Source organism: Rhea pennata, chromosome 7, assembly GCF_028389875.1.
Source record: "Rhea pennata isolate bPtePen1 chromosome 7, bPtePen1.pri, whole genome shotgun sequence".
NCBI lineage: Eukaryota > Metazoa > Chordata > Aves > Rheiformes > Rheidae > Rhea > Rhea pennata.
In genome coordinates, this window is record NC_084669.1 from 36,078,231 (window position 1) to 36,093,310 (window position 15,080).

At 54.8% G+C, this 15,080-nt stretch overlaps 1 protein-coding gene across 1 annotated transcript in view; it reads left to right on the plus strand.

Annotated features, from left to right (window-relative positions):
• The first annotated feature begins 3,883 nt into the window (after positions 1–3,883).
• Positions 3,884–15,080, plus strand: part of COL13A1 (collagen type XIII alpha 1 chain) — a 60,324-nt gene continuing 49,127 nt past the window's right edge. Inside the window, exons 1-2 of the mRNA XM_062579777.1 lie at positions 3,884–4,436; positions 6,823–6,892. Of these exons, the coding sequence (XP_062435761.1) occupies positions 4,134–4,436; positions 6,823–6,892 (373 nt within the window). The 5' untranslated portion in view covers positions 3,884–4,133. The remainder of the gene's footprint in view (positions 4,437–6,822; positions 6,893–15,080) is intronic.

Consider the following 15,080-nt stretch of genomic DNA (forward strand, 5'->3'; position numbering starts at 1 on the left):
CAAATGTTGGGTCTTGTGAGGAATAGGACAAAGAAGGCCAAGAACTGGTTGAACATCTAGAAAACACATCAAGTCAGAGGCACTGGGGCGTAAAGCTATCCAATGTGTTTTGCCACCCTGCTTATGTGCTGCCGAGTGCCCATCCAGTGATGTTGCTATGGCCAGTAACGGAAGGCGGATGGGAGCAAAACTGTGTGTCTGGTTCTTCTAATTAATTTGTGGAGAGAGAGAGGCCATGAGTGCTTGCAACTATCCAATTTCTTGTTTGACTTGGATGCCTTCCATTGCCTTATCCAGGAGGGTTTTCACTTGCTCACACGCTGTGCCAGACTTGGCTGCTCTGCTCTTGCCCAAGCTCCCTGAGAAGGTTCACCGCTAATGAGCAGAAACAGGCGTTAGCGTCAGTGGGGCTGGACAGCGCTGGGAAACTGCTGGCATCCACCTGCAGAGCACCCTGCAGCGGGTCAGGAAATTGCCTCTGTGCCATGGGGTGTCCGTGGCTGAGAGTGGAAGAGCTTTGTGGGGCGACCACAAAAGCCTGGTGGAAGCAGATCTGAGGTGAGCAGCTTTTTAAGGCAATACAAGGTAATTTCTGATTTTGGTGGCTGCAGTCCTAGACCCTCAAGGACAACGTCTGCAGCCTGAGGCAAAGCGCCACGGACATCTGGTGATCCTCTGTGGAGAAACTGGTGTCTCCTCACTGAAGCTCCATTGATGCATCACCTTATGTTGGATTTCCAAGCCGCCAAGGTCAGGTAAAAACAACCCTCTGCGCATGCTCTTGGATTGCCTCATTTATATGAGGAAGAGGATGAAAACAAGGACAGAAAAGTGTTTTTTGTTTAAGTGGACACGAATGTGTTTTTTTTTTTAAGTGGACATGGATTCGGGTGACTGCTCTTGAGCTGGAGGCTCCAGCCCTGTGGACTGGTGTGCAGGCTGCTGGCTACACAGGGCTTTTGGTTTCACTGCTTCATTAATAAACAGGTAAGGGAGGAGTCTGGGTTGGGTTTTTAGTCTCGGAGCACTAGACGTTTTGGCAAACTTGGGACAGGCGGCTTTGGCACCAAGGTTCCCAGGTTTTGGGAACTGTGTGATGAAACCGGTGACACGTTAATTCACTAGGCGAGAATGTGTTTTGTCTAAGTGAAGAGGAAGAAAAGCTGCTCCGACACTCGCAGCTGATAACGTGTTTCATGAGACGAGCTGTTTTGACTATGGGATACTTGGTAGATCCGTGCGAAGCTAACTGAGGGCAATGCAATTTCGCGCAGGCGCCGCTCGGCAGCGGCCAATCTAGGCGGCACGGCCATCGCTTTTTGCCAGACACCGGCACTGTCTTGCCTCATTTTTCACTATTTATTTTTGCATTTGGAGATTTTATTTTTTATCAGAACCATCACTGTTTCCTTTTTTTTTTTTTTTCAAAGGTGCTAAACCTTCAAAGCACTGCAAGCGGGATTTCCCGGCGAGCGGGGGGCAAGGCGCAGCACGGGAGCCCTTGGCAGCGGCTCTGTGTTGGCCATGCCTCAGTTTCCCCCCTTTGCAGGCGGTGGGCCGTTGAGCCTGCTGGCACGAGGGCTGCTCCCTGAGCAGGCCGCCGCAAGGAAAGGGGCCTCCAGCAGGCGCTATACTTTAATCCGCTCCAGAAACGCTTCGCGTTGTGCCCGCGCTTAGCTTGGGGCTGCTCCCGGACGCGCTCGTGTGCAGGAAAAGCAGTGCGCTAGTTGCTTTTTTGAAAGTATTTTCAGTTCAGCGCTAAACAGGCTGCCCGTAGGCCGGCGGGGGCGACGGCCGGAGCAGGCGCCGCGCGGGGACGTCCGCGGGGAGACGAATCCCCGCTCGGGCAGCCACAAAGCTCCTGCAGCTGTCGAAGAGGCTTCTAGGAAAAACAACCGGACGGCGGAGCTTGATAAAGGTGACGGGAAGCGGTGCCGTCTCGCCAGGACCTACGGTGACCTTAGGAGGATCTCCGCGAGGCCGTGAAAAAGCAAAGCACCAAGCTTTGGAGGGATGCGGACAGGGCTGATCCGGGACCGTAACGCCCGGGAGCGCTCGCTGCTGAGCACAACTGGCTTTTCCATCTGGAAATCATGACCGTCTGGCCCAGAAGCCAATTTAAAGTACAAATTAGATCTGGCTGCTTGTCAGGGTCCCCTTCCCGAATGCACTAAGGACGGGGCGGTTATATAATGTCACCCGTTCTCGGTGGTTTAGCCGCCCTGAGACAACCCACGAGCTGGGCTGCGGCGCGGGGAGCCGATGCGCCGAAGCACCGGCAGCGCCGGGGCCCGGGGAATCCCGTCTGGGCACCGCCACCCAGACGCCTTCCTTTACGCGGTCCTTTTTATTTACTCTGTCAGTAGCAGCATACGGATTAAAAAAAAAAAAAAAAAAAGATATTTTGAGCCTGAAGGGCTTGATCTGCCTTTAGAGTCTCATGCCTTTTAAAGGGAAGTTGCACGGGTGTTTTTACTACTTTTTAACACTGATCTACTAAGTATATATACTTTACTCCCCGCTGCTCGTAATCGGAAACAGGCCTCTCAAATTTGAAGCAGGTACCGGTGCTCAAGTGCAGCTTTCAGGCGCTTTTTGCTCTTGTTGCCTGCAACAGCGATGGCACTGAGCTATAGAGGAGGAAGAGGAGGTCCGGCTGGCGGGTGCCCTCTGCCACCCGGGGATTTTTTCCCAGCTGACGTCCCTGCCCGAAAGCAGCCGGGAGCCTCCCACGGCTCGTCGCCCCAAGGCGAGCGGAAGGGAAGGGTCAGGGCGCCCCTCGGACCCCCGCGGGAGCCCCTCCGAGGGTTCGCCTCCCTCGGGACTGCCCTGCCCGGGAGGAGCGAGCCCACGGCACCGAGCGGGCTGCTCCTCGGTGCACGGGCTCGCTGGCGCTTTGCGAGGGGACCCCGCTCCGCAGACCCGCGACCCTCCACTTGTGCGTGTTCTCCTCCTCTTTTTTTTTTTCCCTGTTTTTTCTTCTCCCTCCCTCCTCTGCTCTGTCTCGGAAAACATCTGTTTCCAGATGTTGTTCTCCAGTCTAATAAATGCAACGAAAGGCCTCGAGTTAATATATTTACAATAGCTGGAGATGTCGGCTGCTGCTTAATGGCTCGTTGGAGCAAACCAAGACCCCCGCGTCTCCCGAGAGGGGAAACGAAAACAGCAAAGGCGCACGTGAGGCGCGCGGGGCGGGCGCCGGGGCTGCTCGCCGGCCGGCCCCGGGAGGGGACCCGCGCCGGGGCGTCGCGGGGGAGCGCGGCGCCCGCTCCCTTCGGGGCGCTCGGCTCGGCCTTCCAGACCGCCCCCGGGAAGGACGTGGCTTAACGGGGGGCTGAGCCGAGGCGTGCCCCCGAAACCCGCGAGGGGCTGCGCGGGCGGCGGGGCGGGGGGGGGGGGCCGGGGCGCGGGCAGGGGCTCGCCGGGGGGGCGGCGGCCGCTTGGCGCCCCGCGGCCGGAGCGGTGCCCGGCGGGGGCCGCGGGGTGCCCCGTCCGCCGCCGCCGGGCTTTCGCGCAGCCTCCGCTGTTTTACGGCCCCTTTCCTGCCGCTATAAATAACCTCGGCGAGAGCCGCTTCAAAGGGAAGGGCTGGCCGGCGAGCGGCGTTTGGGGCCGGGGGTGCGCGTCGCGCCGCCCCGTCCAGCCCGGCCCGTCCCAGCCCACCGCGGCGCGGCGCGTACATAAGCGGGGCCCGGCGGCGCGGGCAGGGAGGCAGCGAGCCCCGCGGTGCCGGGGGGCATGGTCCAGGGCCGCCGCAGCCCCGCGGAGCCGCCGCCTGCCCGGGGGGGCCGCCGCCCGCCCTGCCCCGCCGCCCGAGCTGGCAGCTTGGAAGGAAGCAGAAAAACCTGCCCGCGAGGGGAAAAAAGCCTGATCGGACTTTTTTTGGGGGGGAGATCCTTTTGCCTGCACCTCTCTTTCTCATACATATATATATTTTAAAGAGAACTCCCCCCATCCAGCTTTGCTCTTCTTGCAATTATTTGCCGGCACCGGGATCCCCTTGGACACTCTATTTCTTTTTCTTTCTTTCTTTTTTTTTTCCCCTCATGCCATCCGGATTGCTCTTCTTGGAGTGGGATTAAGGCTTTATTTATTCTATTTATTTATTTATTGCTCCTCGGGGCAGGGAGGGCATGTTGGAGGAGAAGAGCTGGGAAGGCGTTGGCGAGGCGGCTCTCGCCGGGGGGTGCACGGCGCCCCCCCGGACCGCCGCCGGGGAGCGATGCTGCCGGCTGCCTCTGCTGCTGGGCTCGGGGCTCCCCGGCGTGTCGCTGCTCTCGCTGGCGCTCAGCCTCCTGCTCTACTTTCGGACGTCCGACCTGCAGTCCCGCGTGTTGCATCTGGAGGCGGCCGGACCCGCGCGGCTCCCCGCCTGGCTCTCGGCAGACCAGATGGAGACGGCTATTTTGGGAAGAGTTGACCAACTGCTCGACGAGGTCTGTGTCCTTTCGTTTACGCCGTGCGGTAGATCTTACGCGCGTGTGCACGCCTGGCTCTTTTTCCCCCATTTTCCTTTTTTTTTTTTTTTTTAATATAAAAAGGTACTTTTGCGCCGGTGGTGCTGCCAGGTTGAAATTCCCCATTCCCGCGGGGGAAGGTTTGCACCAGCTCCCGTGCTGGGGGCAGTGCGGGCCGCGCGCCGGCTGATGCCCTCAACGATTTCCCTGCCGAGTTCCCGGCTACGCGGTCCGGCTTGTCCCGGGCTCGCGGGATTTCCCCGCGCGCCCCGTTTCACGAAGCTCCCCGGCCCCGAGGCCGAGCTCGCTGCGAGGTGCCCCCCTTCCAGCGGGACCTGGGGACGAGCAGAGGGAGCGAGTCCGGGGGGGAGAGGAGTGGGGGCCGGCGCTGCGCTTCCCTCGCTCCCGTTAAAACCTCTTGCCGGGAGCGCTCTGCCGGGCGGGTGAGCCACGTTTCCTCTCGTCGGCGTGCCGTCCTCGAACCCGGACGGTGTCACAGCCCAGCCTTTTGCCCACCGCTTGCTCCTGCCCTCTGCCCCGTCATCCCGCCGTGCCGGGAGCTGGGCTTTTGAGAAAAACCAGTGAAGTCGGAGATAAAACAATTAGCGTGAACAAAACCACCAGCCCTTGAAATCCTCCTGATGGCTGTAATAGATGATCTATTCGAGACATGTTGCTTTTAGCAGTCGGAGATAGCGGTGGGAAACGATTTCGCCTCCCCGGGTGACTGCAAATGACCGCGTCTGCTAAGGGGCTCTTAACCTGCCCCCTTTGGAGAAGCCCCCTCTCACAAGCCAGTCCAAGACACACGGGCACTTGAAAGGTCTCGGGGCCTGAGCCACGGTGCTTTCCTACCCGGAGGAGGTCTGGCTCCCGCTCCCGCCCCCGACAGAGCCGGCCCCACGGCGCCCCGCAAGCGGCGAGTTAGCCGGGAGCGCGGGAAACGCGGCGCCGACTCGGTACTGCCAAATCGTGGTGGGAAAATCAGCCATCCTCTAAACCGATGGGTTTGCTGAGCTCCTGTGCGCTGGAGGACACACTGCGGTGGCTGGGGCCGGAGGCGTCGCCCTCCCCCCCCCCCTCGCTGCCCCGCTGCCAAAGCGAATCAGCACCCAAACATCTCGGTCTGCCGCGCGACAAAAACGCTCCGGCTCTGTTCCGATTCTGGCCAGCCACAACGACCCGTTTTGGCTTGGACTCGCAGTAAGACAACCAGTCAGTTGCGCCGAAATGGGAAACGGGGGGGGGTTCCAGTCGGCACTGCCCGCCTCCGTCCCAGGCAGAAACAGGCTGGTTTCTCTCTCCAAGACAAATTCCCCTCAAATGGACGTGTTCTTGCAGGAAGATGCAATGGCAGGGAAATGTCATTTTTTTGGACAAAAATATTTGATTACAAATATTGTGAAAATTGTCGCTTGTGACAAGCAAGGCGCTTCTATGCACGTCTGAGCGTGGGCTTCTGCTGAGCCTAACGTGAGACCGTTTCTTTCAAAGCGCCGGCCCTATGAGATAGGTTGCACAAGAAGAAGGTGCAGCTGGGGTGCGTAGTTGGGGCTTAAATTTAGCTGTGTTTTGGGAATGGGGAGCATCCCCTTAGCACCACACCCCAGCAGCTCAGCCTCTGCTGAGAGGTCTTCTCGAATCAGCAGCATCTCCAATCATTAACCCGGTGAGGTTCACAGGCATTAATGAATAACTTTTTTGGATTGATTTGCATTTTCTTCACTAAATCGCTGGTTTTTAATAATGCCTATTAGGGCTGGTGTGGATGCCATCCCCAAAACACATTTTGTGCAGGACATGGGTCAATTTTAATCACGTTGCCAAGAACTGTGGCCTTGGCTGGGCTCTTTCCCCGCCGGCTGGAGCTGGAGCCGGGGAGTGGGTGCACCCAGCGGCAGGGTGCAGGCAGCATTAGAGGTTGGTTTTTTCCAACCGCTTGGTTGGAAATGGATGTTTTCATGTGATTGCACCTTGCAGAAGCTCTTCATAGACTTCGGTGTACCTGCTCCAGGTCTCAATTTTTCATTTGCCACGTGGGTCTTCTGAGAAAAGCGGCTTTCTCATGAGGACACGGCCACCATGTTGTTCGCTGCCGCAGGCTCCGGATTTTGTAACGCCCGTGCGAGGGACCACATTTGGAGGCCATTTCGAAACTCCCGCAGCCTGCTTCCAATCAAGCAGCCCCTGCGTTTCTGGTTAAAGACTATGAACTCCAGTGCCGCTCTTTGTTCCCAAACTGGTCGTCTCTGCCTTCCCCACCTCTCCTTGGGCAGTCTCCCCCCCAGCCCGCTTCCCTGAGAGTTTAGGGCTTTGGTTTCAACAGCTCTAATGAATCCTTTTGGTCTCCTTCCTCCCTTGACAGAAACTGAAGTTCCACTTGCCGAGACATCGAGAGGTCCGAGACGTGCACCAGCGATGCAACTGCCCAGCAGGTAGGGATCCGAGACGGCTGGCACCTTGTGGGTTCTTCTTTTTTTAATCTGTCTCTTGTTGAAAGGTTTTAGTGCTCAGTGGTTCATGAATGCAAATCTATGCTTTCCATGGTGCGCTTGAGGTACAGGAAATTAATTTGGCATGTTGTAACCAGTTGGGTGCGTATATAAATACCAGTACTGCATATGACAGAAACTACAGGAAAACCGGTAGATGTCCAGATAGTCACCCTGGATGGTCAAGGCATGCATGAGAGAGACGTCCAAAGAGCAGATCCTCCATTTACCTTGTGCATCAACCTTGAGATGGGCAGAATGCCTCTCAGGAGGTGCTGAACTTTCTGGGCTGATCAGGGAAGGGTTTTAGGCAGCTTGGCTTGACTCAGCACCAGAGATGGCGAATCATCTCATTTGGTGAGATGAATCGCAAGTCAAAAGTTGTCCTCTTGCCATCTATTTGTGTGACTCTGGGGCAAGGAGATTCGAATTCCTTGGTGCCATACAACTGTCTGAGGTATCTTGCAGGGAAGCAGCCTTGCGTTAGAAGCGGCCGTACATGTCGGGGGGGGCGGTTGAATGAAGTGGTCACTCAAGGTCCTACTCATATAACAGAGAAATGTTATGGGATTGCTTAATTGCATTATGTTTTTAATCATGCTAATATCAAAAGGCTCTTTGAGACACATCTTCTGAAGTGGTTTTCAATACAATAAGTGACAAACTACTATGGAAAAAACATTTGCGAATGGTATTTCATTCCATGACTGTGAGTCATGCAGCCTTCCTCATTGTCTTCTGATGCGTTTGACTGTGTAAAAGAAATAGCAAAGTGCTGGCCGCCCCTCACACCCAAAGTTGCTGAAGTTTTGAGAGAGTTTGAGCGCGTCTATCCAAACTGAGTAGTTGAGGCTGGAAAAGGAAGAGGCAGGGAAAGGTGTGTGTGGATGAGCATCTAAAAGTGACGTTTCCCTTTTCCGTGGCTTTTCTCTTGACTCTGTGTTCTCTTGGAGTCCAACGTAAGGGCTGCAGCTGGACCTGATGATGTATGTATGAGAGAGTAATTAAGTATGGTCAACAGCAGAACAGCAGTGGATGAAATGACCAAGGGGCCTGTCCTTGCTATGGGTAATATTTTCCCACGCCCTGCATAATCAGACCGAGGTAAAGAGAGAGGAGACAGGTTTTTTTTTTTTACACTCCAATGGGTTGGTAAGATAGTAGCATGTGAAAGCAAGAGGTAGAGCCCCACAGGTATGTGAAAGAACTAAAACCCAGGATGCGGACTTGCAGAACATTGAATAACGTCTGATTTGCCTAGCACAGACCAGGGCTGTTGGACTTTTTTTTAGTCCTGCAAAGGAACAGTAGGAACCATTAAGCTTTAAATTAAAAGGACAGCACAAATGAAGTGTCATCTAAGTAACTTTCCCCCAAAGATGAGATCAAAACTGAATTCAACTCTTTCTTTTTAAACATTTTTTTAAACATTTTCCCTTCAACTGGAACACAAATCATAGCACTGCTCAGTTTTCAAGTTCCTGCCTATACTTGACATACAAATGCCAAAAAAAACACAGGAATGAATATCCTCCTGGTGTTTCTGTGCCAGCTTGGAGAAGGAAACTTAGAACTTGAACGCAGAGCAGGGGAAAACGGAGATTTGCTGATTTTTAAAGCTGTTGGAGCATGACCTACAGCATCATGTATGTGATAGATGAATCACCTGAGCATTTCTACATCAGGATCATGATACTTGCCTGTGGATACTCCCATCCCTTGTGAAGCCATTGGAGTAGCCAGTGCTGGGTGTCCCAAAGGACGCTGGTGCCCTCTCGTTCGGTTGAGCTCATGGTATTTCTGAAGGGCAGCTCTGATCCAGGAGAACAACAAACATCTCATGGAGGTGAGGCTCGAGCTTCCTCGCTGCACGTCAAACCTGCCTGTCTTCAGCAAATATTCTGTGGCTACAGAAGCCATTTACCAAATTTCCTGCCACCTCTATGAGCTAGTCCACCGAGGGCAATGAAGTGATGGTCCAAAGTGGACGCTATGGCAGGTGAAGTCTTGATGGGCTTCGGGCCGTGCAGAGAGGAAGCCGCTTGCAGCTAGACGTTGCTTCAGCTCAGCCCCATTGCCACGGGTGTTTCCCGTTGCTCCTCAGGCTGATCCGCTCAGGCCGCTTGAACGCGCCGTGGTGCTGTTTCAGCATGGTCTGCCATCCAGCTGGCCACCTTGGGAACCGTTTCGCCCAAGGCGTTTTTTTGCCTCGTGCCTGACGTGCCTGAGGACCAGACGAAGCCACCCTTGCGGGAGCCGGAGGTATTCGGGAGCGCTGAGAACAGCCCAGATGTTGCAAGACTTGGCGCATGCCCCTTGCTGCTCACCGGCCGCCTCCACCGCCGATAAACAAGCGCACGCAGCGCTGCTCACCAGAAATAAATGTTTATCAGAAGTGACATTTGAGCACATCCCTGCTCCCGCGCCGGCTCTCCGCCTGGCCGGGAAGGGGAAGAGGAAGGCAAGTTCATTCGCTGACCTGTTCCCTGCGGATGTCGAGGTCCCCGGCAGGGTCGCTCGTCACTGTGGGAAGGCTCCGGGTCACCGGGGGCCTCGTTTGCCAGCGGGGACGGTTAGAAAAGGCTGGGAATGGGGGAGCAAGGAGGCTAAGCGCGCGGCCGAGCGCTCCTGATAAGGGCGGCAGGAATAACGCGGGCAGGAAAACGGCGCAGCTGTATTTATAGCGAGCGATAAGGAAATCTCCGCTTCCTTCGCCGGGGCTGGGCGACGCTCCTCGGGCCGGCGCGTGGTGGGGCTGGGTGCGCGCGGCGCGGCGCGGCACGGCACGGCACGGCGCGGGAGGCCGGCCCGCCGGCGCACGGAGGACCCTCTCGCGGGCGGCCCCCTCCCGAGATGGCCGCCGCGGGGACACCCCGGGTGCCCCCCCCGTTTTGTACGCCGGGACCCTCTTTATCAGACCTCTCCCATCTTCCTCCGCTCGGCCCCTACTTCTGCGGTGCCCATGGGGGTCACGTTTCACTCCGCTGGCTCCCCGCTCCAGTTTTCTATATTCTTTTTTTTTAAAAAAAGAAAAATCACTGTAGACCTTCCCTCTGCCCCCGCACAGCTTGCACTGGTCCCCGCTTCCCCCCGGCAGGGCAGGAGCCCGCGGCGCCGGAGGCACCGGAGCGGGCGCTCCGGAGGAGGCCCGAGGGCTTTCCCAGGCCTTTTCCAGCGCGGGGGGGAGGACGGTGCTGGCTCTGGGTGCTCCCGGCGCTGGAGGCAGCCGGAGGGCGTCGAGCTGCCGTCGTGCTCGTAGCACCCCGGGAGGCGGGGAGGACAATTTGGGGAGATGCTTCTTTTTCTAAGCAGGAAGCGGAGAAGAGGACGTTGGCCGCAAGCGGCCATTCCCCCCCAAAGCTGCAAGCTTTCCGCGTTGGCTTTTCCCCCCGAATCCATCACCGAAGCAGGTGGCGGTGGCGCCCGCCGCGGCCCCGCTGCTCACCTGTCCCGCGGCTGGGCGTCCCGCACAGGCGCCGCCGGAAAGCCGGAGTTGCGGCATCCAAAAATGTGATTAGGGAGCATCTGCCCGGCACGCACATCTGGAACCAAACTTGCAGCATAATCGTTGCTTCAATACTTCTCTCTTTTTTCCCCCCTCCCTCCCTGCTTTGTAAGAAATCTCCCTGGGAATTCTATTATTCCCTGCAATTTAAATGTGCTCCCCAACCCGCATTTTTTCTTTTTTTTGGCCCTCCGGAGTATACACACACTCCAGCCTCGAAGGCTGCTCATGCGCCCTGGCCTCCTGGCCGTATTTTGGGTTGGGGTTTGTTTGGTTTAGGCATACTGTTGTTGCATTTGTTTTGAAGATGCAAACCACACAATGAATTCCACGGATTCTGCAAGCCCTTCTCCGCAGAGGGGGATGAACAGTTCGGGGGGGAAAAGAAGAAACCCAGCAAGCAAGCGGTTTGCGTGGCCGTTAACCCTCTTTCTCTGAGCACGCGGGCGGGCGCGCTCCGGGCCGGCTGTGGGCCTTTCCGTCCCGGGGCTGCGCTCTCGCCCGCGGTCGGCGTTCGCGCGGCTCCCGCTGGCCTTGGTGGAGCCGCGCGTTGCATCCCGAACGCTACGTCCCCGGCAGTGCCGCGCGCGAGGGGCCGGCCGGGCTCGCGAGTGCCGCCGGCGGTGCGGGGCCACGGTGGCTGCGGCGAGCTCGCTGCCCACCCCGGTCCTTTGGGGGAGGTTCCTCTCTAAAAATAATGCCCTTTCCCCGCTCCTTAGGGCCTTTCCTTTCGGCTGGGAGGAAGAGCTGCAGAGTAACTACCTTCTAAATTTAGTTGGTTTTCCTCCAAGTTATTTTTTGTCTGCTCCAGGGGAAAAAAAAGTGTTTCTTTTCCATCCTTACTGCTCTCTTTTTTTTTCTTGAGATCATCGAGGGATCTCTTGCTACCTTTAAAAATAGCAGTCTCTATGAAATACGTGCAGTAAAAAAAACCTTTTGGCCTCCGAGGAGGCTGAGGTCCCGGCAAGCATGCCCAGCCGCCAGCTGCGGCAGGATGACTGGCAAGTCCCCAGACCTGCCGCAGAGTTTATCTACCCTACCCGTGGAGTCACCTTTGGCAGGGTGAGAAGGAGGTGGGAGAGTACGGGTTCAAGGCAGCGTCCGCAGCTTCTGGGGGCAAAGCTGGATGCTTGCGCCTTCCCAGTCCCATCGCTCTCTCCGGTTTGGGCACTGGAGGTGTTAGGGAGGGGATTTGCTTTCCGGCGAGGAAAGCCATGACTCCTTTTGTCCCGCTCCGTCACCGTGAGTTGCCCCATAGCGCCTGCTACTCCAGCCCGGCTCCCTTGGGACAGGGTCTCATCCAGGGGTGGCCCAAGCTAGGCAAAGCACCTCCAAGCCTGAGGTGGGCTAACGAAGCACCGGCCAGCTTTGGGTGAGTGAATTAACGCTGTCCCCTTCCTCCGTAACGAAACACGCTGTGCAAACCCGCCGATGCTAAGAAGCTCCGTCGCCTTCTGGCTTTGGGAAGGAATAGTTTCAGGCCTGCTCCCCTCCACATGTGCTCTTTGGAAACAAGGCAGACCATCAGGGAAGAGCCCGAAGGAAGACTTTTATGGTTGCTCTAATTAGTCAGTTTGTTCCATCCTTGAAGAGGAGGATAACGAGTAACCGGGATGCGTTGCTGGCGTCCGGAGGAACAGAGCTGAGGCTAGGCTTGCGTCCAACTGCTGATAGGGCAATTAGTGGTAACTGGGAGCTATCAATCATCTCGGGTGGAAAAAACGTCCCGGTTAAAGGAAAGACCCTCCCAAACCTTTTCATAATTCAAAAGGGTGTGAGACGGGGCCTGGAAGACAGCATTGGCAGTCCGTGAAGCATTTGAGGAAGGAGTCTATTAAAAGATAGGTTGTACACAATGGTCTTTTGTTCCTCCCGAGTTAGGTGGTAGAATTTACTGTTATAAAAGTTGTGAAGTATTTTGGGAAGAGGAAGGCGCAAGAAAACAGTAAGCAGATGAAAGGGAGGGAAGACGTAACGAGAGTTAGGAAAGAAAGCAACATTTAGTGCCCTAAATTTTAAAATCAACCGGCAATTTCAAAAATGACATAGGAGAGCAAAATGAATCTATGCAATTTGGCAAGAGAGTGGAGTGTATCATCTGCATTTTAAGTGGGTGATCAGAGAATTTACTTAAATAATTATTAGCTAGAGTAAATTCCAACTTTCTACTGTTCCCAGACAACCACATTATGAGAGAGATTGTAATTTTCAGCAGGAAGTAAAAGTGCAGTGGATTTTATTTTTGCTTTCCCCAGCCATGATTTATTTTGGCCAGTTCTTCCCTGTGGTTCCTGCCTAATTCTGGAGCTCTTTGGGGAATACGACTTGTGCAGGGCCTGGCCGAGAGCTGAGGAAGCATTCAGCTCCTCGGTGGAGGCATTTCAGACTTCTTCTGAGTAACCAGTCACTGTTTCCAAAGTGTGTTTGAAACTCCAGAGTTTCCAGATGTCATCTTCCGTACTCCTGGGGTGGCAGCGTATGTGTCAGTGGATGTGAAGCGTGGGCTGACGAGGGACTGTCAAGGAGGGGCAGTCCAAGGGTAGGGTTTTGCTGGTGTGATGGCTCTGTTGCATCAGCGTGCGTGTCCTTGGATTGCAAGGTGCTCGTGGGAACGTCCAGGCCTCTGAGGCAGGCTTCAAAAAAAGCAAGAAACGCAATTTCTTAGAGAAGTGCTGCAAGAAATCTCGGAGGGGGCTTATGGAGGACAAGGACGAATGACCCTCCAGAAGACAAGGGCAAGGCAGAGGTAGCAGCAAGGAGAAACTCAGTTTCCTGCTGTGTTTAAGAGCCTGTGGGGGAGGTAAATAGATACCACGTTTTTCTGGCTTTTACAAGGCTTATGCTGTTGATTCATGTGGCAACCTCATAAGCAGGTGAGTGAAATGTGCTGGACAATATTATTACAAGAGAGGTGCAAAACTGATAGGAAATGTAGCTTCTAAAAGGCAGTTTTCTGTGGTTGGGAAAGAGTGGATTGATGTCTAAGGCAGAACAGATTATTTGGTGTTTTTATTGGTGGCATGCATAGCAGAGAAATATGTATGTTCAGACTCAGAGAGGATAAGCAGAACTCAGAGGAAGTGTAGTTAAAAGGAGAAAAAAAACAGAATGCCATCTAATAAGGAGAAATGCAGAGTAATACAAGGAAGAAGAAATAACTACCCGCAGGTACACCCGATGATCTGCCTCCGGAGAAAGGCAGCGCGTCTGGGACACAACATGTAAGGTGAACTGGCTCAACGAGACCAGTAGCGTAACACTTTTGGCTGCATTGGTAGTTCCCCTTCTGCTCCCCAAGGAAAGGCCTCAGCAGGAGCAGCGTGTCCAGATTTGAGCCCTGCTCTTCACGAGGTAAATGGGCCACCGAGGGAGATGACCAGAGGTCCAGAAAACATGGCCTCCGCCATGAGAGACTGGAAGAATTAAGTTTGTTTAGTCTAAACACAAAAGAAGACTGTGGGGAACAGGATAGCAGACTTCAAACACATAAAAGGTGACCAGAAAGAGGAGAGAAGTTGAAAAAAAAAGTCTCTCCAAGTCTGCTGTGCATCAGAGAGGTCATCCATCGGCCTCAACAACAACAAGGGAAATTTTGGGTAGCCTGTAAGAAAGATAACAAATACGGCCTTACGAATAAGGGCAGGGGTATTCCCAGGACTAGATCTTTGGGGAAGGGGTCTCCATCCCAGAGGAAAAGAACAGGTTAGAGAAATATTGCCCGAAGGGGCTAGGTAGAGATTTTTTTTCTCGTTGCTTTGAAGATGTTGCCTCCTAGATTTCATGTCCCTCGCATTCCCTGGGAATCCTTTCATCTCTGTTTGGTTTGCTCAGGGGAGGTGGGAGGGGAAGAGAAAGGGGATAGTCAAGAACAGTGGTTTTTGGCTTTGTGGTTTGCGCATGCCTGAGGGCACGCCGGCTCTTTGGCAGAAGGTGACCGAGCAAAGCGAGCCTGCGGTCATCAGGTTTCAATTTACTATCCAGGGGTCCACACTGTTACTGGAACCCCCTGCGGGGGCCTGAAACCCACTAAGTGCTAAAATCCACTGGGCTAGCTGACTCCTCGGGGCCCTTCCCGGCCCTGTTTTCTCTGCTTTCTGTGATGCTAAGTGCTTCAGCATGGCTGGGACAAACGTGATTGTTCGGTGTTTGGAAAGAACTTGATGACCCGTGGAAGCTGCCTCCTAACGAGCATTGTTCTACCACGCACCAGCCGTCCAGCGGTTCCTCCTAAGAGCCGTGCCGGGAGATGCCGCGTTAATCTGGGCGGCCACAATGCAGCGTGCTGCAGCCAAACACCGTGTGGGCCATCTGGTCTTGGCCCTTTCAAGCCCTTTGTTTTCATAAGGGCTCTCCCAAATATTTGTCATAATATTTCTATTTGTCTATTGTCGAACCTCGTTTCAACCACTTTAATCTGCCTAATGGTCCCACTGCAGTTATGCAGACGGCTCAGATTTTCTTCGCTGGGGCTCTTCTGGCTCTGGAAGCTCAAGCTGGTTTCTTCATCCTTCTAGACACTTCTTTGAACAAGCGGATGCTAAGAGGCATATTTTGTGCCTGTGGCTTAATTCTACTATCAAGTCTTTTATTTTATTTTTTTGTGACTGCTGCTTAGTTCTCTTAATT